The sequence below is a fragment of the Gymnogyps californianus genome, chromosome 11 (assembly GCF_018139145.2).
Source record: "Gymnogyps californianus isolate 813 chromosome 11, ASM1813914v2, whole genome shotgun sequence".
Taxonomy (NCBI): Eukaryota; Metazoa; Chordata; class Aves; order Accipitriformes; family Cathartidae; genus Gymnogyps; species Gymnogyps californianus.
In genome coordinates this window covers 15,538,862-15,564,899 of record NC_059481.1, presented here as the reverse complement: position 1 = coordinate 15,564,899, position 26,038 = coordinate 15,538,862, and the positions used below count along the sequence as shown (strand labels likewise).

Below are 26,038 nucleotides of genomic sequence, written 5' to 3'. Positions count from 1 at the left end.
ACAAGGCTCAGCTCTCTCCTAGAGCTCGATGGACGCTTGTCTGCAGCCCAGCAAGCAAGACGGTCTGTGACAGGGGGACATTATCAGCATGGGGCTTCCCGAACAGACCCAACAGCCCTGTGTGGGGGTGGCAGAGGGGACCTGCGCTCCCCTGGCCATCTGGGCATTCTGGCCATCAGGCTCATCACAGATGAAATTGTTTTGCAGACTCACGCGCAACCCCTGGCATCACCGAGCAAGTGCTTTGTCCCGGGAAAAGGCGTCTTGGGAGAGGTGGCAGCCTCAAGGGGGACCCACCCCAAGGCGTTGTGGCCGGAGCCCTTAGGGGATCTCTCGGTCAGGTCCGGTTATCCCCCTCCCCATGGCCCCTGGCCCTGGGTGAACCTGCTCCCCCTCGCTCGGCAGCGTCAGCTCCCGCTCCCCGTGAGCATAGGGCTTGCGAAAGCTCCCACGCTGTGCTGGCACCGGATCCTCCAGCTAAATCCTCCTGCTTAGAGGCGGGCTAAACCTCCTCGTGTGCCCAAGGCCACCCCTCGTGCCCCCCGGAATTAAGGGGTTTACTTGAAGGTATCCGCACCCCACGTGGGTGGCACTCACAGGGGCTGGGCGCTGCTGCTGCGGGGTGGCCCTGAATGGGCACTTTGTCCCGAGCGCCCCAGTCCCCCCCTGGCTGCCCGCCCCACGTGCCTGCAGCCCACGCTGCCTGTACTCCACACCACCCTGCACCCCATGCCATCCTGCACCCCATGCTGCGCCCCAAATGCGTGCACACCACACCACTCTGCACCCCACGTGCCTGCACGCCACACCACCCTGTACCCCATGCTACCCTGCACCCCACGTGTGTGCACCCCACGCTGCCTGCACCCCACACCACTCTGCACCCCATGTGCCTGCACCCCACGCCGACCTGCACCCCACGTGTGTGCACCCCACGATGCCCTGCACCCCACGATGCCCTGCATCCCCCATGCCTGCACTCCGCGGGACTCGAACCCGCGACCTCCCGGGGCGAGCGGGGAGGCGGGAGCAGCCGGTGGCGGGGAAGGGAAGTGAGAGCTCGGGGGCGGGAGCTGTTGCCCGGGTGACGGGCGGGCACTTCCGGGCGGGAATTTCGGGGTGACGGAGCTGAGGCCCGGGGGGCGGCGGCCGCCGGCAGCGCGTCCCCGGCCCAGCCGGGCGGCTCCGCGGCCCCATGGCCCAGCGCATCCTGGCGCTGGCGGCCGAGGAGGTCCCCGAGCGGCTCCAGGAGGCCCTGCAGAGCCTGGGGGAGGGCGAGGTGCGGGGGTGCCCCGCGGGCTGGGCCCTGTGTGCGGGGAGGTGGGGGTGCGCCGCCAGGCCCTGTCAGGCGGGCGAAGGCGGCTTCTCCTCGGGTGAAGCGCAGCTTGCAGCGTCCCCTTCTCTTTGCAGCTGGGCGATATGGTGACAAGGCAGGCCCTGAAGGGGAGGGAGACGGCAGCTTTGCTAAGAGGGATCTTCAAAGGTGAGTGACCTCTGAGCTGTGCTTTGGGGGGGGGATAGGGAGGGGGACTGTGGCCCCGGCCCGGCTGACTGCCGATGAGCCGGTGGGTTACAGGCTGGCGGGGTGCAGTAAGTGGTCAGCAGCACAAGGAAGTGTCACTTTTGGTAAAAACCAGCTAGTCAGGGCTGTCACAGGGAAACATGACATCCGAAAATAGATATGGGGAAATAAGAAACTGAACTAATATATTTTTTAATGAACCTGTTGTAAGTGGGCTTTACTTTTGGGAACCCGTGGGTACCTTAGAGTAGAACTGAGCTGGCCAGCTGAGACTTAATTGCCAAGCTGATTCTTCTCAACATTTTGACACTTCTGATCTCTGGCAGCAGGTTGAGTGAACCACAGGGTGTGATAACAGGGTTGAGTGCTTCAGCCGTTTTATCCAAGAGATTCTCATTTCCTGTGCTCTGTTTTTTATCTGTCTTGTCAGATAGATAATATACGGAGTTGCAGTCAGGTGACAGTTTAGCCCTGCTAATTTCCTGTTGTTTAGCAACATGTTGTTACTTAAATACCTTTTTTTCTATTCTTTGTTTTCTTTATTTTCTTGTTATAAGGCTCCCCTTGTTCCCAGCCAAGCGGTGTTCTCAGGAGGCTTCAGGTTTACAAGCACTGCGTCCCGCTAGTGGAGTCAGGGGACCTGCATTTGGGCAAGGTGTCTGAAATCATAGGACTGCTGATGCTGGAGGTAGAAGCTCATTTGGTCTCACTTACCTGGGCTCTGCTGTGTATCATTTCGTATGTAGATTGAGATACTTCACTAGGCCACTGAGGAAAATGAGTTGTGTCTTTTCCACGGATCTGCCTTGGACTAAGCTGGTGTTGGAATTTGCTCTGTGTGAATGTGATTATCTTTGGATACTTAGACTCAAAACTCCAAACTTACAATTACATCATCTTGATTTACTGCTCTGTTCTATAAAGGACAGTACAAAATAGAGATCTCGGGGCTGAATTCCCCTTTTCTTACAGTGAAATGTTCCCCTAAAAGTTGTCCTTTGCTGGTTTTTCTGACGGTTTGGACGTACACGTGGAATTCTCCTGTGCACTGCCTCAGGCTCTTTCATGTTGTATCTTCTCCCAGGCTCGCCAGCTGCCAGGCGATGCATTGGCTGAGCTTGCCACCCTGTTTGTTGATGTTATTAAAGGCGGCAGCCTGTCTAACGGGAAATCTTTGGAGTTGTTTTCCACTATTCTCACTGCATTGGCCAGTTCAAAGGAGAGCCTGGCTTATGGGAAAGGTAACCCCTCTCAGTTCCTTCTCCCCAGCCTGTCCTCCCTTCGTCTGGAATCGGCTCCTAAAAGACCTCTGCTTTTTCAGGTGAACTGAATGGGGAAGAGTTTAAGAAACAGCTGATAAATACCCTCTGCTCCAGCAAGTACATACATCTCTGCCAGCTCTTAGTTACTCAGCAAAACAGTGTGCTTCATGTTGTGCTTTGAAAAAGACATCTTGATGAGCTGGATGTCACTGTCTGTGTCCTGTTCTATCATCTTTGAATCTGTGCCCTCCATGATAGTGTCTTCTCTGGCTGGGAAGGCAAGGGAACACCCTGTTCCCAGATCCTGTAATAGTGTTGCATGAACTGGTCTCAGGAAGTGCTTGTTTTTATTCTTTTCTTGGTATTTGTTATTGTGGGGGCTGGGGCAGTTCAGAACCATTATAAGTCTGGGTGGTTAGGGTGGCGGTGGTGATTTCTGGTGGAAATCTGGCTTCTAATCTTAATATCGGAACGTAACAGGGAAATGGTGACATTGAATAATTGTGTACGAGGAGGGAAGGGCTAAGTGATAATTCTGCTTGCTCTCAATTTTCCAACATATTTTCGTTTTACCAGGTGGGATCCTCAGAGTGTAATACATCTTGCCAACATGTTCAGGTAATTCTTTTTCCCTTCAACGTCAACACTTTTTTGTGCTGTGGTCATGTCTGTGTCCTATTTCACGTGTAGTTTGGGGCAAGTACGAATAGGAGGTCTGACCATACCAGGCACAGCCCCATGTTGGTCGATGAACATCCACATTGGATCCGTTTGGATACAAAACACAGCTGGGCAGGCATGCCCCAAAGACTGGGCATGGCATCATGGTTTTTATTCCATGTGTGAGTGAGCCTTGGCAAATTAACAATACGTTAATGAACAAGCATAATGTGGAGGAGATCTAAGCACCAAAGGTTGAAGAGTGTCCTGGGACAGTGGTAGGGTATTGAGAGATCTGTGGCAACTGCTTCTGGTGAGGACTTTGGCAGCACTGGCTGCCTGTCTGTACATTAGGACCCTTTGTCTAGTTATGGGTTGAATCTGCTGTGGGATTCTGAAGGAAATTAGTGAAAATTATTAGGCTGCATCTTTGATTCAACAGGGATATTCCACTGTCGGGAGAGGAGCTGCAGTTTGTGGTGGAAAAGGTCCTTAGGATGTTCTCCAAATTAGACCTGCAGGAAATTCCCCCTCTGGTCTATCAGCTGCTGCTGCTTTCTGCAAAGGTAAAAGCTCACAGGAGCTGACCTCCCCCTACGTATATACCATGAGAAAAAAATATGTACAGACTGAGCTATAGGCTGGATTTTGGTGGGGATTCTGATTGTTCCCAAACTGTGCTGTGGGGAGCAGGACACAGCAGGACATCAGTAGGTTTTTTCTCTAACTCCCTCTAGCCTGAAGAAGCTGACTGCTCAGAGGAAGATACAATCTTGATCTTCCATGTGGGGAAAGAAGGAAACTTTTGGGAAATAAAGGATGAGCACAGACCTAGCAGACAGCAGAGAGGATTGGTTTTTTCAGTGTTCTTAAGTATGGTTTTGCTCACTCTCTCTGGTCTGCATGCTATAATAATAGCTCATGCAGTATGACTGTCTTCTGGGTTGTAGTCTGACTTGTACTGGAAATCTCGTCTCTTGTGCTCTTCCTGCAAGCAGAGGCTGCCAGTGACATCTCTGCCCTTTGACAGGGTGATCTGGCTTTTTTGCTTGCTTCATTTGTGACCGAGTCAATGCCAAAATGATCCAGTCCACAAAATTACATGTGTGTTACAGGAGATTGTTTGGATCCACTGGCCAAAATGTGATGATAGATTTAAAGTTAGGAGTTTGAAAGCCTCCCTAATTGTTTATAACATAAAGGATCCTTTCTAATTAAAAATAACTTAAAAAAAAAAACAGCTGAGAGCTTCAGCTTCTTCCAACTCTTCAATAAGTGCAGTCAAAAGAGATATGCAAACTAAACCAGAGTCGCTCCGTTTGGAAATGAGCCACACAGGAGCCCTCCTCTACCTCAGCGATTTATGAAGGGAAATGAAGGATACCGTGACATTTGTAATTGGTGTGGGAATAGAGTGTAGTTCTCTGGGATACTGCAGACCCTGCAGCAGCTTAATGTAATGGCCTGCCTTGCAGGGCAGTAAGAAGACTGTTTTAGAAGGAATCATCAGTTTCTTCAATCAGTTGGATAAGAGACAAAAGGAAGAACAGAGTGTTCCACAGTAAGTTCGTTCTCTGTCGTCTCCTTTCTTTACTACGTGGGTATTTGTAGTCACCCTGGTCCTGCCCAGGGCTCCTTCAATTTGAACTGTCAAACCTTGTGCAAGTACATCCTCCTTAATACATAAGAAATTATTTATAGCATTGCATGGCTTGTTTTTTTCTGATAAATCTTACAGATCAGTGGACCTTGAGGTAGCCACAATGCCCCTAGACCAGCTCCGCCATGTGGAAGGCACCGTTATTCTCCATATCGTTTCTGTTATCAACCTGGATCAGGACCTAGGCGAGGAACTAATCAGACATCTAAAGGTACGACAAAGATGGAACAGGCACTGTTCTTGAAGGTGTTGAAGCAGGGTTTTTAAAATCAACTTAATTGGTTATCTTTAGAAGGGATTTAATCATTTTTATGATCGCAGTCATGTTCACTTTAGCAAGTGCTATGATATGTTTGAAGAGACATGTTTCTTTCTGTACCACAACAACAGTGTGATGTGGGCCTGATAGCTTGCCTGAACTTGCAGGATGCTGCAGTTGACGATAACAAGCTTTGTGACTGTTGCTTGCTATTTTCTAGACTGAGCAACAGAAGGACCCTGGTAGAGCCCTGTGTCCCTTCAGCGTGGCCCTTTTGCTATCAGTTGCAGTAAAACACAGACTGCAAGAGCAGGTATGTGGGTGATAAGCTTGCAGAGAGCTTCCATGGGGATGTACACTGCACTCCTTGTAAAGGAAAGGAAGCATGGTTAAGTCATAGTTCTACGAGAATTAGGCTTAAAATGGTTTCAGGATGCTCGTGGGGAGGCAGTTAGATCATTGGTATGCTGTAGTTTACTGAACACTATAAAAGAGCAATATCAGAATTTTCCACAGTCGTGGTTCCTGCGGGTTGGTATTGTGGGATGAGAAGAAAAGCCATGTCTTCTTTTTTTCTAATGTTTTGGCTCTGTGGTGGCCACCTGAAGTGCATCTGGCAGCAAGTTACCCTCCTTGAGGCACTTAATGAGGTTGGTGTATTTGTCCTGAGAAAGAAGCGAGTTAAGATTTTTGGCAGGCTGTACTGGAACTTGTGCTCTGGCTGGTGCTCTTACTGGAACATACCCAAGACTATACAGGTCCCATTTCAAAGATCATTTCCTCACACTCAATGATTTTATGTTCCAGATATTTGATTTCTTGAAAACATCAATCATAAGAAGCTGCAAGGACCTGCAGTTCCTTCAGGCCTCCAAGTTTCTGCAGGATTTGTTTCCTCAACAATATGATGTAACTGCTGTAATTCTGGAAGTGGTGAAAAACAGGTGAGTTGTTGCCACGTGCTGCAGAAGGCTCAATGGGCTTTGGGAGCAGGAGAGTTTCAGCCTCACTAGAATGCTCTGGGATGCTAAATACTGCTAACCAGGTGCCGGCAGGGAACAGTGTCAAAATCTGAAGTTTTTATCCCAGTTTTATATTGGTGAATTAAAAAAAAAAAAGGCAACAAAATGCAGCTGTATAAATCTGCCCCCTCTACCTCAAATCTCAGCATCTGGTGGTAAAAAGGATTAAACTGATCAGGACCCTATCTGTTTCTTACTGGTAAAGCAGCTGACAGTATGCGTCATGCTGCCGGCTGTAGTTTGTGTTCTGATCAAGGCATGAGTGATAGGTTCACTGTTTTCTTCCCTCACATGTTTAGTCCTTTAAACATCCTGTGAGATAGCTCTGTGATCTGTCACCAGTTGTCCTTTAGTCTGATGTGAGGCATTCCTCTTCTGTCTTCCTCTCTGACTGTAAGATCTCAGGATCAGTAGAATATTTGTGCATCCCGCCTGTAGCCTACTGTCACATTCAGATCAGACCTGAGTGTATATCATTCCCCAAAGCGAGGAAACCTTTGGACTGGAAAGGAAGTCTGATGGTTGGAGAACGAGGACTGCAAGACGTGTTGTGCTGAGCACCTGTCCGTCAGCCTAAAGACAGTCCTGGGGCTGTGAGGGATGTCACCTTCCCTGGAGTGATCAAGCATCTCTCACTGCTGCTTTGGACCCTGGAGTGACTGCAGAAGATTTTACTTTAGACTGCTCTAATCTAAACCTTTTCTGTGACTAAGTTGTTTCTTTCCTGGTCTGTTTAATGTCTTCCTCAGTGCCTTTGGCTGGGACCACGTTACTCAGGGCCTGGTGGATCTTGGCTTCAGCCTAATGGAATCATATGAACCAAAAAAGCCCTTTGGAGGAAAAGCTGCTGATACCAGTTATGGCCTTTCAAAAATGCCAGCCCAGCAGGCTTGCAGACTGGGCGCGAGCATCCTGCTGGAAACGTTTAAGGTAGTGTACATTTTGGAGAGGGTTTTTTGTGGGGGAGAGGGCACCCTCTTCTTATTCTCTCTTGGTAAGTGGTGTCAAAACCTTGCCTGCTGTATCCATCTTTGAGTGTTTTACAAACAATACTAGATTTAGTCTCTTATTTGCCCCTGTCCAGCTGGAAGAGGTCATCCTCATAAAGACCTAATCCTAATCTGTTCAAGCTACCATGATACTTGTGTAATCCCTATTACAGTTTCCGAGAAACTGCCGAGAAGGTAGAGAGATTCAGAGGTACAAAGAAAATCTGTCAGAGGTGGTATTGAAACCAGCATCTTCACTGAAGTGGTAAATTTGCATCCCACAGACGATTTGACCCATTATGTTCCAAGTGTGCTGTGTGTGCCTCTCTGATGTGCTGGTTCTGATTGGCCTGGGATGAAAGCTGAATCAATCTGTGTGAATTTAGCTGAAAGGGAACTTCTGGCAACTGGTCCCAGCTTGTCAGATCTGGATTTGCTTTGTACTGCACGATGCCTGTGCTGTGAGGTACAGGAGTATCCTAAATTTGTGTAGGTTTTGATTTTTATTTATTGTTCTTTCTCATTTCAGGTTCATGAGCCCATCAGAAGCGATATTCTTGAGCAGGTCCTGAACAGAGTCCTCACAAAAGCAGCATCTCCTGTCAGCCACTTCATAGGTAACAGGAAAGAGAGAGAAATGTGTCCTGCTCTGTGGACACTCAGAACGTAGCTTCTCAGAACAAGTTATAGAATCATAGAATAGTTTGGGTTGGAAGGCACCTTTAAAGGTCATCTAGTCCAAACCCCCCTGCAATGAGCAGGGACATCTTCAACTAGGTCAGGTTGCTCAGAGCCCCGTCCCACCTGACCTTGAATGTTTCCAGGGACGGGGCATCTACCACCTCTCTGGGCTACCTGTTCCAGCGTTTCACCACCCTCATTGTAAAAAAATTCTTCCTTATGTCTAGTCTGAATCTACCTTCTTTTAGTTTAAAACCATTACCCCTTGTCCTATCGCAACACTAAACTAAAAAGTTTGTCCCCATCTTTCTTATAAACCCCCTTTAAGTACTGAAAGGCCACAATAAGGTTTCCGCAGAGCCTTCTCCTCTCCAGGCTAAACAACTCCAAGTCTCTCAGTCTTTCCTCACAGGAGAGGTGTTCCATCCCTCTGATCATTTTTGTGGCCCCCCTCTGGACCCGCTTCAACAGGTCCATGTCTCCCTTGTGCTGAGGACCCCAGAGCTGGATGCAGTATTCCAGGTGGGGTCTCACCAGAGCAGAGTAGAGGGGCAGAATCCCCTCCCTTGACCTGCTGGCCATGCTTCTTTTGATGCAGCCTAGGATACAGTTGGCTTGCTGAAGTTCCTGCTGAAGTGACCTGAAGCCAAGAAAATCAGTTGTTCCTTCCCCTCTTACTGAGGTGTTAGCTGCATCAGATTACCTTGTATTCATTGCAGGTGCAAAACATGTTTGCAGGCAGTTGCCATGGAACAGCTGATGCACAGAAAGTTGGTATCCATCAGTCAGTAACTTGTGACATGTTCCTTGCCTTGCCTTCCTCCTTGTCCTTGGGCAGGTGTTTGGGAGTCGCTGGGGCTGCCGAGATGCCTATGCTGCAGCCTCTTCTCTTATACCTCAGTGCCCTCTGGTGGGGTGAGGCCCTTCAGCCGGGTTGTGAGCATTTTACACTTTGTGCCTGCAGCAGAGCTCAGGTTTTCGATGCGCATTCTATCACAACCTCTCCATGCAATAGAAGGGCTTTGATTATTCTGTAATTGTTAGCTCTATAGACATATTTTGCTCAGACTTTTCTGGCCCCTTCGCAGCAGCTGCTCCTTTTGTCCTTTTATTTTTCAGACTTGCTGTCCAATATTGTTGTGTCTGCTCCTCTTGTGCTTCAAACTTCATCCTCCAAAGTCACAGAGACCTTTGACAATTTGTCCTTTCTGCCCATCGACACAGTGCAAGGGCTCCTCCGGGCAGTACAGGTAAAGCTTTGCATTTCTCCATGAATATCCTTGCTAGTTCAGTTCCAGTGACAGCTCTAGGCCACAATTATGTGCATGATCTAAAAATAAACCTTCATATTCTGCTGTAGGTTGTTCGGTGTAGCATGGAACTGTTCTTCAAGCATGAATTTGCATGTGCCCTTTAGCAAAAAGCATATGGTGTGGTCTGGCATGGTACCGAAACTGCTCCATGCTGACCTTTCATCTGGAAGATGCCCAGATGCTGCACACTGTAGAAAACTAAGTGTACAGTGTTTAGCTGAACAGCTGTAGCTGTCATGTTGATTTTTCTTCTTCCAGGCTCCATGACAGTATTTCTCTTTGCCTGGGCTGAGATATTGCCCTGGTGTTAAACTTTTACCTGCTTCGTCCAATCTAGGGATAACAGTTCTTTTCCCAAACCCTTGTACTGTGTCCTCACTAACCTGCTAAGGTGTCTCACTGCTATAGCTCTCTGGGTTTAATTTTGTATTGTTTTAAAATGTTTTGGTTCTCCTACTGTACTGATGACAGTATTGGAAATGCAGGGCCAGATGGGCCTGAGGAAGATGAGCTCATATGCCCCAAGGGCTTGGCATGCCTTAGTGCTTTTCTCTCCAAAGTATATCTTCCTTTCCAGCCTCTGCTCAAAGTCAGCATGTCAGTGAGGGACTCCCTGATACTTGTTCTCCAAAAAGCTATCTTTTCCAGGTAAGCTGGGAAGGGGATTCTTTGAAAAGATTTCTACAACTCATTTATGTTTTTGGAGCAGAAGTATTTTTTGTTTGTTTTGGCTAAGTGTCTTCTTACTATGTTGTTCCCATAACTAGGTGGTGACATCTCCTACCCCTTTAGCCTAGGACTGTAGTACATTCACAGCTCTACTGAACCGAGACACAAATCCCAAGCCCCAGCTGAATGGGCTTTGGAAATTCAGAAAGCTGTTGGGAACTCCAAATAAGTAGGCAAAACTAAAACCAATTTCAACATGTGTCTACACAGCTGAGTATATCCAGATGCTATGGAGAGTCTGAAAGGAACCACTGATCAGAATGCTGAGCTGCCACCTTCCCTCTGATCCCTTTCAAGGTGGTAGAGAAACAGGCTTGTTGTCTTGGTAATGCTTTGAGCAAACCATCCTGCTGTCTTCATAATGCTGTGATCGTAGACTGGATTTTGTTGGGCAGTGGCTGCCTGGTTATGAATACAGAATTCATAATTTAGGATTATTATGCAAGGCAAGGGACTTGGGAAAGACCCGGGGTTTCAGTGAGCAAAGCAAAACATCAGCTTTTTGTGAGGAATTTTCCAACCCTGAGCTCTGTGAGACTCTCCCATTCCAGTTTTCAGGGGACATTTAATGGTTGGGTCTTGGCCTGGGGGTCTCCCTCAGTGTGAGCATTGCAAGGACAGAAAGGAAATTGAATGTTGCGAGAGTGTAGAGCAAGGGAGTTCCCAGCAAACTGGCAAGCTCTTAACTACTTGGGACTGTGCTGCCCTGTTGGGAAATAGAGTTCCACTGGGCCCAGTCACTCTGTATTTGTGGACCCTTTTTCATTGCTGAGTTGATCTTGTATTTACTTCTGAGCTTCTTGCTTCCATTTTTCCTTATGCTTCTCTTTTCTCCCCCTGACTCGCAGGCAACTCGATGCTCGTAAAGCTGCGGTTGCTGGCTTTTTGCTTCTGTTAAGAAATTTTAAGGTTCTGGGCAGCTTGTCCTCTTCCCAGTGCAGCCAGGCCATTGGTGCCACTCAGGTAAGTGCTGTTCTGCAGTCCCTGGTGTGGATATATGAGACAGTCTTGTGTCTAGTATGCACTGTTTGAAACAAGAGTGGAGTGTTTCCCCAAAATGGAAATATAACTTCAGTAAGGATTAGTCCTGGAAGGAAAACTTTGGGGAATGCAATGTGCAAAGAGAAGCTGGCCTAGCGACGTTGCTTCTCAGAGTCATTCTCTCTTACAGCACCAGTATTCTAGGGAGCATTCACACTGCTCCATGATGATGATAAAGAGCCTGGCAGCACACTAAGGACTATTTCAGTGATTGTTTAGGGGCCAGGCCCCTTATCACCTTGCTTCTGTGTTGTGATATTTGAGAATTGTAACCAGTATAACGTGAATAATATTCCCTCTCAGGTCCAGGCAGACGTTCATGCCTGCTATAATTCTGCAGCTAATGAGGCCTTCTGCCTTGAAATCCTGGGCAGCCTGAGGCGATGTTTGAGCCAGCAAGCGGATGTTCGACTCATGTTATATGAGGTAAACATGGTTTCTTCAGTCTCCTTTTAAACAGCCACTAGCTCTTCTGTAGCCTGGTTCTACTGTAGCCCCAGGTAAATAATGATCACGTTATTGTGGAAAACAGCCTATCATCCCAGTTATGTTCTTCATGGGACATATGTACCAAGGACTAGGTTGGGGTTTTTTTTTTTTCAATCCTTCTGTTTCTTTTTATGTTGAACCATTATAAGCCCAACACATTGATGTATCTTCCTCATCTCATGCATTGCTTAAGAGCAAAAATGCATCAAAGTCTCTCTTCCTGTGATGTGGCCTAGGAAATGGGAAGCATGTTTGATGCCCAGTGAGGAGGAGTGTTATAACAGGTATCGGATAGATGCAGAGTTGCTGGGAGTTAATGATGGGCTCCAAAGAAAACCCTGACTGGAGAGTATGGGGAAACTTCCTTAGAGACTGCATCAGGGATCTGTCTGTTCTCCTCTTCCTTTTGCAAGTTTCTGTAAAGGCTTGTCTGTCCCTTAGATTTCTTGTGACAAATGGCCTAATATGAAGAGCCATTTTTGGGTGCGTATCTTAGCTCCTAGGGTAACCATGGGGTACTACCTTGAGAAAAAAAACTGTTCAGGTCAGAGAGATTTTGTTTCCTTCTTGACTTGCTTGGACTGACCTTTGGTGAGCTGCAAGTTTTGGGTGTGTTCGTCACTGTTGCTGTAAGACTTGTGCTTGCTTTATCCATCCACTGAGTTTTCTCAGTCTGAAGGATTTTTTGCCTCCTACAGTTTCCCCACTGGCTTGTTTTGCCTTTGAAGCAGGATTTCACAGTTTGAAGTTGGATCTAGTGCTAGTGTTAAATAGCAGTGAAAGTCACTCTGGGCTTGATGCCACCGCTGCTAGGGAGATACAGCTTGTGAGAGGGCCCCTGTGAGGAAATTCATACTCTTTCTGATTCATACCTTCTTTCTGTGGTGCCTTTGCTTTGCCAGGTATGGGGTTTTACACTGAGCACATTTGTTACTTCCTCATCGTTCCTTGTGGTGCCAAAGGGTCGTTGCTGTCGTATGATGCCAACTTATTATGCACGTGGTTCATTTTCTTTGTTGTGTAAGCCAATATGTCCTTCCTTCCTGTCTTCAGGGTTTTTATGATGTCCTTCGCAGGAACTCCCAGCTGGCCAGCTCTATAATGGAAACGCTCTTGTCCCAGGTAAAGTACTGCTGTGTGGCGTGGCTGCAGAGACTCTAAGAATTCTGCACTGCAACCAGTATAGCAAGCAATTCAGGTTAAATATCGGGAAAACAGTTCTCTCTTACACTGGAAACATGTTTAAGTGCTGCGGCACTTCTCTAAGGAGATGTTCAAATCCCTGCTATGTTGAGAGAGCAGACTAGGTAAACATCTGGAGACTGGTTCATATCCTGTCACAGAGTGGAAGAGAAAGGATCTCTTGGAGCCCTTTCCAACCCTTCAGTTCTGAGATGCTGTGAGAGGTGTGAGCCCAGAGAAGTGCTTTGTGTGCTCCCTCTTCCTTAGCAGTGCACAGCTGTTACCCTCTCATACTTCCCCAAGGATGTGTGCTGACACAGTCATTATTATTGCTGTCCTCCCATCGGGAGAATACCCAAGTCCACGTAGGATCTGGGAGGGTTAACTCATCCCCCAACAGTGTTGCTCATGGCAACAAGACAATCACATTTCCTCAATCCATTGGACAGGCTGTGCTTTCTTTGAGACAAGTAATTTTCTTCCCTTTAATCATCCGTAGAGTTCATGCTGACTAATTCCAGCTTTCCCATGACAGTATAGGGTCTGAGAAAGGAACATGAACAGAGCCAAGGCAGCTTTTGGGTAGCAGAGGGCACTTAATGGGAACTTGGTGTAAATGTATAAAATTTTATAGCATCATTATATACATAACTTTCCCTATTCGGTTCTGATCCTATATCAGGACTCAGAGCATATCTCCTTCCTGTGGTATGCCAAACAGCCAGGAATTGCTGTAAGCATGGTGTCTCATGGATTTGTTTTAGTGCCAAGTGTAGCCTCCATAACTGCACCCTTAGGCCAGGGAGCTGGATGCCATAACAGGGCCAAGCATTCAGTATGGATGACGGGCAGCAGAAGCAGTTACTTTTCCTTGCTGTTTAATGGATGGGTAGCACTGCAGGTGATGTTGCATGTTGAGGCAACACAACAGCAAGTGGTCAGATAAACTTGTTTTAGAGCAGTGACGTGTCCTGGCTGAGAGGTACATAAGCAACTCAAGAGGGGATTTTAATTGCTAATAGAGCAGATGACATGGCTCATGTACATGTACAGTCCCATTATTATAGTGCCAGTTTTCACTCTGTAGAATGGAGTACAACGATTATCATATTCTGTTTTCAAACAATCTAAGAGGCTCAGTTACCAAGTAACTAGTTATTTTTATTTCTTGTTTTCTGTGACAGATAAAGCAATATTACTTGCCCCAGCCAGACCTCCTGCCTCCACTGAAACTTGAGGGATGTATTATGGCTCAAGGAGATCAAATCTTTCTGCAAGAACCACTGGTAAGAGCTATACTGGCTGGCCACAGCTGCAAGCTCCTCTGTTCCATAGCATTTTAGTTGTGCTGCTACATGAGCTGAATACCTTGAGTTTCTTCAGCCTCTTCTAGCCTGGAGCAATTCTTTTAATGACAATAGAGCTGTGCATCTCACCCCTGTCTCAGGCTATCTATTAGAGCTCCACTAGCATAGTGGTTTAGGGGACCTGTGTGAAAAATGCTCTAGGAATACTGTAGTTCTGTTATCCTCTATTGAGCTCACCCTGGGGTTTTTTTTCCCTCCTTCAACTTAATTCCACATAAAATAGTTGTGCAGTGTGTGTGTAGCAGGGGGAAGAATCTGCCCTTTAGTTTTGCTCCTTTGAAATTTTTGGAGATGAGACCTCAACAATTCATTGGATTTCCGAGGGAACAAATTCAAATTCATTGCTTTGTTTTCCCCTAAGGAAGCTTCCATGCTGTGCTGCCGTATCACACCCAGGAAGGGAGCAGATACTTCAGCTAGAGTGAGAGCCCTTTTGAAAATTCCCTTTCCATCTCCTTCAGCAGTTGAGGTAGCTGGGTTGAGGGAGCAGTGGGAGTTAAGTCTTTACATCCCATATAGGCAAGCTCAGGCGGACAACATTGTCTGAAACTAGAACTGGGTAGCTGTGTGTAGGATTACAGATCCCCTCATTCTGTGAATGAGGCATATTCTTGAGACTCACGTGAACCTCTGAAGGCAGCTATGGCTCTTTGCATCCAACTATAATAGTCCGGCCTGTGTCTACTTCTGCCAGTGACCTCCAACTAGAAGGCTGAGTGTGATTGTGTGGCTGCTTCCTTCAGGCCCATCTGCTCTGCTGTATCCAACACTGTCTTGCCTGGTATAAGAGCACTGTGCATCTATGCCAAGGAGCTGAAGATGACGATGAGGAGGAGGATGTGGGATTTGAGCAAAACTTTGAAGACATGCTAGAATCTGTCACACGACGAATGATCAAGAGCGAGTTGGAAGACTTTGAACTGGTAAATCAGATTTTCAGTTTGACTCAGTGGAAGAAGATACTGAGTTCTTGTCAGATTTTGAAAATATTTTTCACTTGTTTCCTTTACCTCTTAGGATAAATCTGCAGATTTTTCTCTGTCTTCTGGTGTCGGTGTAAAGAATAACATCTATGCCATTCAGGTGATGGGAATTTGTGAGGTCCTGATTGAGTACAATTTCAACATAGGGAATTTCAGGTAAAACATCAAATCTTACCCTCCAGCACTAGCTGTGCTATACTGTGCCTAGCTGTTCAGAGTACAGCCTCATTGCAAGCACAGGATAATAGTGCCAACACAGAACCAGAATGTTGTTTTCTGAGTGTGAGTGCTTTGTGGCACAGACATTCACAGAACCTTCCGGAGTGTCTTCCTTTTGAATGTCATGTGTTGTAGGAGATGGGATGTGACATTTTGTAGAAGAGCAGGTCAAGGAGGAATGGATGAGGTATACACTGTTAGGGAGGTGGGGAGATGTCATATGTCATGGTTTTATCATTTAGAAAGTATCATTGTGTAATTTGGCAACTGAAGCTTCAAATGGGAAACTATAAGACTGGGTTTTTGCCGTTAATGCTTTCTACTACTTTATTGCAGCAAGAACAAGTTTGAGGATGTCCTAGGCCTGTTTACATGTTACAACAAACTCTCTGATATCCTGAAGGAGAAAGCTGGAAAGAACAAATCTACCTTGGGCAATAAAACCGCACGGAGCTTCCTGTCCATGAATTTTGTATCTACTCTGCTCACAGCTCTGTTCAGGTGAGAAGCTGTCACATCTGGAGTAGCTTTAAGGCCTATTCACAAGCTGCTTTTGTGGTGTCTGCATGCTGGCTGTCTTGTGCACTGCATACACAGTATAAGCATTTTCATTTCTGTACGAAGCATGCGTGGTAACAGCACTTGTTCCCTGGAGAGCATCATAGTCCAGGCAGGAACCATAGCTGTGCAACTCCTGGTATTGACAAAACAGCTTTCCTGGACCTTGCTTATGACTTGCAAGACCTCGGAGAGTCTCTGCTCTTCCAGTTCTGGGCCATTTCCCCAGACAACAAACTCCAGTGTTTGAGCTCCAGTCCTCTATGGAACAGAGCCAGACATCAATTCAAATCATGTCTGTTAGTGTATTTGGAAAGGCTGGTGGAACTCTATCCTCTGAGTGTTCACTACAAGCTACCAAAACAAAGGGTCTTTTCCACCCTGAATTCAGCTAATGATTTTATTTGTAAATGCATATTTAGATTTTGAATCTCATAGGCCATCCCCATGCTTTTTCAGTGCATCCTCAATTCTCTGACAGTGCTCTTGATTCTTCAGGGACAATGCCCAAAGCCATGAGGAGAGCCTGGCAGTTCTGCGCTCCAGCACAGAGTTCCTGCGCTATGCTGTCAGTGTAGCTCTGCAGAAGGTGCAGCAGCTGGAGGAGACAGGACAAACTGATGGACCAGATGGACAAAATCCTGAGAAGATGTTTCAGAACCTCTGCAAAATCACGCGGTGAGTCACTGTGGCACGTGAAGACATCAGCCCTAAAAAGCAGCAATGCATTTTGGGGATTTTTGATTCTCAGGTAGGGTTTTGAAAGAATAATGCAGTCTATAACTGTTTCAAACAGTTGTTATTACTGGGTTGAGATTATTGCCTTTCTTTGCTCCTGAGAAATCAAGTGGAGGCACTACAGTTTCTGTGCCACAGTGAGTGATACAGCTCTAATAACGGTACTTGGCCTGGAAGAACCAAACGCCATCAAACTCTCATTTTCAGCCTCTTTCTGGCTTTTGGTTCATCACTCATTGTCACAGAGGAGGTAGGATGGTTACAGGCTGGATTCTTGAGGCCTCTGGGATGCAATGAAGTTAAAATTCACTTCTAGCTACCGTATAAAACAGATGTAAGAGGGACACAAGCTTCAGAAAACATTTGTTTAGGACTTTTGCAAGATGCTTGAAGACATTCATGCATCTAATCCTTTGGAAATCCAAGAATGTTAACCATGTAAATGTCTTTTGGGATCTAGGTCATATCTGCATGGGGTCTTTTCAGATCCCAGTCAGCAGAGAGCACAAAATGCAAATTACCGCTGCCATGAATAATGCCCGTTTTGTGTCTCGCCCCAAATAATAGAGGCTATTTTGGTTGCAGTCAGTAGGACTACATGTGAGCTACATGTTTTGCGTGATTGGACATTGAAATAGAATAAGATCATCTGTGCAGGCGACAGAACTAATGAGAAGAAAGGAAAGGGAACAAAAAAGGGAAGAAGTGGGCTTAGGGGAGCAGGAAAAAGATGTTTGCCTACAAATAGAAAAGTCTCCTTTAGGCCAAACAATTTTGCTTTCTTCAAAGCTTTTCACTTTGATTTGCCTGCATTTACCTTTCTGATTTTATTTATATAGAGCCCTATAGTAATATCTGACATTTCACAGATTCAAACTGCCAAGAGAAAAGCTCTTTTTGTCACTGACAGACTTGCCACCAGTAGTCAGTGTTTGGGTAGTCTGAGACAGAAGGAAAGCCGTGTGGAAGAAATGAGTGTGTAAAGATGGACTTGAAATGGGATTGGAAGGTCCCTTGGCACCTGGAAAGAATTAAATTATTTAGCTGTGCAGGAAGAACGCAGTAGCTGTTTTGCTGACATTGACACAAAATCTCTTAAAAATGGATCTCTTCTCCCTCCACTTTCCTGGAGGAAAAAGACCTTCCAATTTAGTTATATTAAAAATACAATCCTAAGAGCAGAATCTGTGATTAGCCCTGTTCTAGTTCTTGCACTGTGCAGCCAGCTTTACTGGAGCGTGTGATGTTAACTCATCTCCCATCCCGTAGGGTTCTGCTTTGGAGGTACACTTCAATTCCCACTGTTGTTGAAGAGTCGGGGAAGAAGAAAGGCAAAAGCATTTCACTTCTGTGCTTGGAAGGTTTGCTGCGGATCTTCAATACGGTGCAGCAGCTGTACACTGCCAGGATCCCCCAGTTTCTACAAGCCCTGGGTAGGCACATGGTACAATTCTGCTCTGGTTTCTAGCCTTCGTGTTCCAGCCCATGTGTGGGCAGTTAGGGACCCAGTGCCCTTTACCCATAACTAGGGAGAGAGGGGTCTGGTCTTTAGTCTCTCAGTAACAAGGTGGGCTTAGTAGCATTGATTTTTCACACCAGAGGCAAGTTCCAGAGATATCTTTGCCTGCTTTTATAGAGCTCTCAGTCTGTCAGCAGAGGATAGTTGGGGTCTGATATAGCATTCGTCTATTTGAAGCTTGCCTTTAACACATTTTTGTGCTCACCACAGTTTTGCAGTCTGTATTCCTCCTCTAGCTGTGAGCAGTTGCAGTCTTTCCCACTTTTGGAAATAAATCCTGTATTCTGCTCTTGGCATTTAGCTTTTTTCTGCACCTCTCTGTCTCTGCCAGATATTACTGATGGTGACGCAGAAGAAACAGATATTAATGTCACAGAGAAAGCTGCCTTCCAGATCCGACAGTTTCAGGTAAGTACCACTGTGTGCTGCAAGTGTTCCAAAGCACTGGTAATTCTGGCAGAAAACGCTGCTAGCTCTCTGTTGCTTGACCACAGGATTGAGTATGTGATAGCAACGGTGACACTGATTCACTGGCAGTTCAGAAAAGTTTCTGATCCCTAAGGAAAGCTTCTTCAGGGTGCTGTGCAGAGCTGGATTGAAGTGCACATGTATTTACAGAGCTATAGGGTCCTTCAGTGCAGCATAAACTTACCTGAGTATTGTAAAAGTCACACTGAATCATATGCAGGCCTCTCTGTAAGCACTCATAACAAAAACCAGCACTTGCTCTTTAGAAGAGTCCTCTTTTTATATTCTTTGTCATTCTCCTTGTTCATGATTCCTTTATCTGCTGCAGCTTCTGGTTATTTGCTTCTTAAAATGGCCCTGCAACAAGCATGCACGCTCAGGGACTCTTTCTTTCCCATGATCAGAGGTCCCTGGTGAACCAGTTCAGCAGTGATGAAGATGACTTCAACTCCAAGGAAACGCAGTCACTCATCACGGTTCTCTCCACTTTGTCCAAACTCCTGGATCCAGCCTCTCAGCAGGTACTTCACAACCTTCATGGGGTGGCAGGGATGGGTGTTGTAGCCATAAGCGTGGGAAGAAGATTATCAGATTAAGTTGACGTCTGAGGGCTCTGACGTGTGTACGTGTTCTGCCTTCTCTGCCTTCTCCTGCAGACCAGACCATGACAGTTTTGTTACGTTACAAGCACGCTCCTGTCAAACGCCTGCAAGGCCAGTTAAGAACAAGTTGTCTTCCCACCCCACTCCTGCGCATTCTGATCCTGCCTTTGGGCACCTGGAGTCTGAATGACTGTTCGCCTGAGCAGGGACTCATAACAGAGCCTAGTTGTGGCATGGCTTCCACATGGGAATAGAGCCAAAAAAGCCCAGTAGACTTGTGACGAGTCCAAACTGGCTGAGTGCTTAATTCTTTCCATGCAAGGAGGCATTTTCTAAAGTGCCCCAATTTTACAAGCTAGGGACTGCACTAAGTGTGCCAGAAGTCTGGAGTCATCATTTACCTTAAATTAAATGGAGTTGTTATTCTGTCCAAGGGAATGTATAGCCATTTCCCTGTCCTGGATCTCAGCTTTTCACTTGTTAGTAGGTTAAGTGTCCCTTGTGGAACTTCACAGAGCATGGCTGGGTGCCTTTCTGCCAGAAGGGGACTCTGCTCATCAACCTTTGCTGTGATTCGTTGTCTTGAATTTTTTTATTATTATTAGTTTTGTGCTTTGAATCCTGTGTCAAAGCCACGATATCTTTTCTCCCATTATACAGTTCCTTCAATTCCTGACTTGGACAGTCAAAGTTTGCAAAGAAAATGCTCTCGGTAAGTAAGCTTTGGGGAGCATGTTTAGACGTCATGTGTCAGATCTGATATTAGACCTTTAGATGCTCTGCTGTTGTCTGTCCTGTTTTTACCTCTTTGTTACAGATACATTCAGGTCCCATTCTGTGGCAGATTGCCATGACATTGTGGTTATTAGCATGAGTATTAGGGAAGAAACTCCATCTCTATAAATATTAGCGTTGCTGAAGAAAGAGAAGCCACTTACTTACTTGGCTTTTCTCCCTTCTTATTTAGCACATCTGTTGCTCAAATCTGGATTTATATTCTGGAAGGATATTACTCTTGCCAGAGTTTGTATTGCACTTCCTCAGTGCTTCTGGTCATCATTTTTCTATGAGCTGAGGGCTCCAGCGTGCCATACTTCCCCTTGCAGTATTACATGGGATGCCCGATGTTGTAAACTCTGCTTTTGTAACTGCAGTATTTTAATAGGATTTTCACCTACTGTGTATTGTTTCTGGGAATGCAGACTGTTAAATCCATGCTGAATCTGAGACTTTCCCTCACTGGATGTCTGATGTTCCTAAACAGCTAGGGGAGCTCTGCACCTGGTAATGTGTTGTTTTCTTTTCCCTTCCCCACAGAGGATATCACTTGCTGCAAGGGTTTGCTGTCTCTTCTCTTCAGTGTCCATGTTCTGTACAAGAGTCCTGTCAGTCTGCTGCGTGAACTTGCACAAGACATCCACGCTTGCCTGGGAGACATAGATCAGGTATGATGCAGAAGCAGCCTAACTCTTCATCACTTAGTGCTGTCCGGGCAGAATTGAGTGCATCTCTGGTGCAAAGTATGTGACAGCAGCTAAAGTTTTACTCACCAGAATTTGTGTTCTCTCCTCCAACCAGGACGTAGAAGTGGAGAGTCGGTCCCATTTCGCCATAGTGAATGCCAAGACTGCAGCCCCTACTGTCTGTGTGAGTCAAAATAGTGTGTGTGGAACAACCTGTAGTGTCCAGGGCTACTCTGCTACAAGTGGCTTGTAGATTCCTGTTGTGCCAAACTCCTCCAAAAACCTGTTTTGTTATTGGTGTTTCTGTCTTAGCTGCTGGTTCTGGGTCAGGCAGATAAGGTCCTTGAAGAGGTGGATTGGCTTATCAAGAAACTCACCAGTCTGGGATCAGACACACCAGGTAACAAAAGTGGTCCATTTCTTACTGTTACACCTTTGTCAAAAACAGATGAAGACAGAGAGCAAAAGATGTTTTGGGATTTTGAGGCAGCATCATCTGAGGGCAGGTTAAACTATCCCTTGAGCTGGTTCAACATGAACAATGTAAGATAGAAAGCGTTGTCACAAAATCCCTCCAGTGATTGTCTTCCCTGTGCCACACTGGTGCTTTGTGCACCAGACACAAAGGTGGTCTTTTGTGCCTCCCACCTGCATAATTGGATTCATTAGACACACATTCACCAGCTATTCATCTCTTTCTTCTAGAAGACTCTTCTCAGGCATCAAACCAAACTCAGGCTCTGGAGAAAGGTGTAATTCTGCAGCTGGGAACTCTACTGACAGTTTATCATGAGCTGGTACAGACAGCACTCCCTGCAGGGAGCTGTGTGGACACACTGCTGAGAAGCCTCAGCAAGACATACGCAATTCTCACCTCCCTCATCAAACATGTGAGTGCTGCTCTGCTGACAGTGGGCTGGCTAGGATCTAAAAACTTTTTCCCCATCTGCTGCAGCAAGCTCACAGTGACCCCTGGCAGCAGCTATGCTCAGGACTGGGCTGTTGATCTCTTGCAGGAGTTGAGTCCTTATTCTGTTGGCTTTCAGGCCCTCAATTTCATGACCTTTCTACAGCAGTGATAGTTGTACCAGTGGAGATAAAGGAAAGCTGCTCTCCAGCTGAATTTGGCTGTGCATGGCTTGCAGTGGCTCTTTCCAGTGTATCTTGTAGGTTCCTCTACACAGCAGTGTGCCACAATGAACGACACTAGCGATGTTCTCTCAGTGCTCAACAATCCTGCCCTTGCCACTTACTCCTGTCTAAGGCTTGAAGCATTGGACCTGGGGGAACTGGGCCGTGAAAACAGGCCAGTGGAGCTAGTTTGAGACAAGGTGGTGAATTCCCTTAGCTCTCTCACAGCTCTGGAATGCAGACATGGCACTTGGGATATAGTAAGCCACTGGGAAGGACAGTTCTTGCAAATCCTGCCCTCCCCACTGTTCTGTTTGATGAGCTGCTTTGAGCCTTGCCTGGCATACCTAGAAGAAACTCTCTTATTTTTTCCATGCAGTATATCCAAGCTTGCCGCAGCACCTCGAATACGATTCCAGGAAGGTTAGAAAAGCTGGTGAGTGTGAGCAAATTGCTGGAGGAAAAGGCTCATTGCCTTGAGGTGGGAGTAACACCAACCTCTCTGCTTCTTTGCAGGTGAAGCTCTCGGGTTCCCATTTGACCCCACAGTGTTACTCATTCATTACTTATGTACAGGTAAGGCCTAAATTAACTGTGGCAAAATCACAGTTAGTCTATCTGATGCTGAGTGGTGTATCAGCTGCAATACATGGGCACCTTTGGGGATTATTAATCTTCTTGACATGATTTGAGTTTCTTATATTTCAAGCTTTACTATGTCAAATAATAGTATAAGAGATTTCAGCACCATTGAGACCAAGCATGTTGATTTCTGCTTGAGCAGGGAAGGAAGAGTGTTTGGGGAGCTGATTTTTAGCTTTTATTTTCCCCCTTCTGTTCATGTCAATTTTTTTTGGATGAGATTAATACTGCTGTTAACCACAATGGCAAATAAAGGTCAACAACACTGCAGTCATCACAGTGTAAAGTAATGTGGGTGCCAAAGACTGCAGTGCCAAAGATGGGATTTAGCTGTTTGGAGAGGAATTGGGTGCTTGAGTGAGGAACTGTAGAACAGACAGAGCGTATTGGGGAAGGTGTAGTGGTGTGCAGAGCTACCACTCCTCAGGACTTCTCACACATACATATTTCTGAATGTATAAGTTATGAAATTAGTTTCTTCTTCCTTCTTTTTTTGAGATTAGCCCCAATTCCATCCTTCTTGTATCACTACCTTTCTGTCATCTAGCTGGTAATGCTGTTAGCTGGCCAGAGCAAAGACTTCTCTGGCCTTCCTTGGCCGGCCTTTCTTCCCTGCTTACCCTCTAATGCCACATCTTTTGGCATCCTCCTTCAGAACATCCACAATGAGAGCTTAAGCTTTGTAGAAGAGAAGAAAAAGAAGAAGAAAGAGGATGAATCTGCTGCAATCTCCACAGTCATGGTAAGATTGACTCACTCTATTAGAACATGGGCTGTATTTGAACTTGGGATCATACCTCAAGGCTTGTGTTACCTGGTGGCTTCTTATAGATCACCAATGACAAATTGTCATTTGGGCCTTTAAGTAAAAATCAAATTTATTCTACCTTAACTTCTGAGAAAAGTCTAAAGAAATCCAAACAAACAAATAAAAAACCAACCAAAAAAAGCCACCTTCACTAAATGCAGCCTAAAAGCTCACAGACATGAAACAAAGGTAAAATCTGAATAGTCTGTCTTGTCTGATATTTTATTATTTGGGGTAAGCTGTGAAATTACAGAAACCGTGTAATTTATTGGAACCAATACTGCACTCTGTTTAAGTGTTTCTTAATTTTATCAGTACATTTAAAGTAGTGGATTCCACTAAAGTAAGGCAGTTGAGAATGACTGGATGATTTGCTTGGGAGCAAGCGAGCAGGCTGGCAGGTTCCTGGTCTTTTATGTCCTTTGTTTGTGCTCCCAGCCAGCATTTCCTCTGTCTCGTCAGTTGTCCCAGACGTTCCTGTGATGTTAAAGGTTTAAAAGCCACAAGCATGATCTTCCTAGCTGTTCCCTGAGCGTATGGAAATGGGCTGAAATGCTGCATGTCCTTTACTGCTCTATCACCATGGGGAACAAACATCAGCGGTGGTAAATAAATGTGCAATGGGCAAAAATGTGGTGAAACAGCAATGTGCTCATTGCCTGGAAGGTGTACGCTTGTGATGCCTTTGCAGAGCTGGAGCAGAGGAAGTTTTGCTCTGATGGCTGTCAGGCATATCAGGGCTGTGGACTGCAGGCAGAGTACAAAACAATAGACGGGAGAGCCTCACTGCAGAACCATTGTGGGAGTCAATTTAAAACCAGTAACAAACTGGCAAGGCTTGCTGGGGCAGGACTGGTATGGAGCAAGGCTACTGAAGACACTTTTCTAAACTGGAGTGTTGTGGTCTTCATGTAATGCTACAGCGTCATTGTTCCTTTCCAAATCTGACCTATCGCTCTCCTTTCTGCATTTCAGGCTAAGGTGCTTCGGGAGACCAAGCCAATCCCAAACCTGATTTTTGCAATAGAGCAATATGAGAAGTTCCTTATCCATCTCTCCAAGAAATCAAAGGTAATGTAAAGCAGAGCTCTTCCGTGACCTGAACTCAGTAGAACAGTGGGATCAATGGCATGGTGGAGGGCTATTGCTGGTCCACCTTTTAAAGTCTCTATTAATGTTCCAGTTAGGGAGATGTAAGAACCTTGCACCTCTTTCAACCTTTGCCCAAGCTTCTGGCCCAACACTACTGAATTGCTGTCACACTGATACCAGCAGGTGTCAATGGCAGTACTGCCTCTGACCTAACATCATATGGTTTTTGGTTGAGTAAACATTTACACACCTAATGCCAGCTTTTCTCACCCCTCTCCCCCAGTCTGTTTCATAAGCAGGAGAGAAATGTACCACGATGAGGTACTACATGACAGTAACTAGTAATCACTTGGCTTTTAGGAAAACATAATGGCTCACTGGATTGCATGGGGGCAGGTGCTTTTTCACCTAGCTTTTGCTTCAGTTCTGCATCATTGCTGTGATGGACTTAGTCCCAGTGCTGTGCAAAGGACCAGGCAGGGTACAAAACTAAACTAAGATGCTAATAGAATAGTGTCCTCTCCACCTGGTTTCACCTTGGTTGCTGCAGGTGAACTTGATGCAATATATGAAGCTAAGCACCTCCCGGGACTTCCGCATCAACGCATCCATGCTAGACAGCGCGTTGCAGGAGCGTAACACAGAGGATGCTGAAAATGAGCCAGACAATGACCAGGTCAGAACTCATTCAGCTGCTTTTACTGATAGGTTTCGCCCTCTTTTGAGGCCAACTGTGTTTGTGAGCTGTTCGGGTATATGTGAAATGGGGACAGTTTGTCTTCCCTGGGTTAGCTCTCACTTTAATATTAAGCTGATGCAATGGAGTGAACAGTTAGTCTAGCTAATGTCCCCTACACTCCAGCCCTCTGCCTTGAGTGACCTTTATTTCCATGCACCAATTGTCTGTATCTCTAGTCTTAGGGAAGTGAGACTGCTCTTAAGGCCTTGTTGTTTGCCTCAGCAAGCGGAGAGGTCTATCAGCATTACCTCTGAGGACCTGCCGGCTGGCCAGGACCAGACCTTTGCAGCATGATGCAAAGTGGTTTTGCATCCAGGTTAACGTTTGTAAATAAACAGCTGGCAGGGCAAACTCTGCAAGGCATCATTCTCCTCAGACCCGTCTCCTCTACTAGATAGTGCTGGTGAAGGTAGCGCAACCTGTGCTGGATAAAAAAAATAAACAATTTACTTTGCTGATTGTCCAGGATTTTATTGGTGCTTCTGTCCATATTTTCCTGAGTGTTTCAACAAGCTAAAATCCAGCACAAACAGTCCCTGTCCTGTGCCATTCATAACCTGTGGTCTAAGTTCCAGCATGAACTGGGGGGGGCTACAGGGAAAGGTGCAGTGGGTGAGAGGAGTCCCATATTCGGGTCATTTTGTTAGGGAGGAAAAAGAGCTAAATCCTGTTCTGCACATCTGGTTTCTTGCTTTAGGTAAACATTCCTTAGACTAATCACACAAAAACAATCACACTCTGTACTGCTACTCCCTCCTTCCCTCTCCAGAGCAGCACCGCGGAGCAGACAGATGAGAACCAGGAACCCAAAAAGAAGAGACAGCGAAAAAAATAAAGCTGGGGTTGCCACTGCTGCCTCCTCCTACTCCTACAGTGCCTGTTCGGTGGCAGACTCGCCTT

General features: G+C 46.1%; 1 protein-coding gene across 1 annotated transcript; it reads left to right on the top strand.

Annotated features, from left to right (window-relative positions):
* The first annotated feature begins 1,195 nt into the window (after positions 1-1,195).
* Positions 1,196-25,973, top strand: FANCI (FA complementation group I). Its single transcript, XM_050902964.1, has 37 exons — positions 1,196-1,279; positions 1,411-1,483; positions 2,080-2,210; positions 2,607-2,763; positions 2,844-2,901; positions 3,361-3,402; positions 3,887-4,010; positions 4,920-5,005; positions 5,183-5,315; positions 5,584-5,676; positions 6,171-6,307; positions 7,135-7,315; positions 7,904-7,991; positions 9,175-9,305; positions 9,946-10,016; positions 10,946-11,060; positions 11,442-11,564; positions 12,681-12,749; positions 13,994-14,095; positions 14,920-15,099; positions 15,194-15,315; positions 15,715-15,879; positions 16,435-16,614; positions 17,944-18,107; positions 18,525-18,601; positions 19,066-19,182; positions 19,924-19,975; positions 20,581-20,708; positions 20,842-20,910; positions 21,039-21,126; positions 21,432-21,616; positions 22,237-22,293; positions 22,374-22,433; positions 23,155-23,241; positions 24,283-24,378; positions 24,950-25,075; positions 25,908-25,973. Exons 1-37 carry the CDS (start codon positions 1,196-1,198, stop codon positions 25,971-25,973), a joined length of 4,017 nt encoding a protein of 1,338 aa, XP_050758921.1.
* The last annotated feature ends 65 nt before the right edge of the window (positions 25,974-26,038 follow it).

Coding starts and splice junctions, on each gene's coding strand:
- FANCI (XM_050902964.1), top strand. CDS start 1,196: ATGGCCCAGCGCATCCTGGCGCTGGCGGCCGAGGAGGTCCCCGAGCGG. Junction 19,976..20,580: donor TTGCAAAGAAAATGCTCTCG/GTAAGTAAGCTT, acceptor CCTTCCCCACAG/AGGATATCACTTGCTGCAAG. Junction 22,294..22,373: donor CAGGAAGGTTAGAAAAGCTG/GTGAGTGTGAGC, acceptor GCTTCTTTGCAG/GTGAAGCTCTCGGGTTCCCA.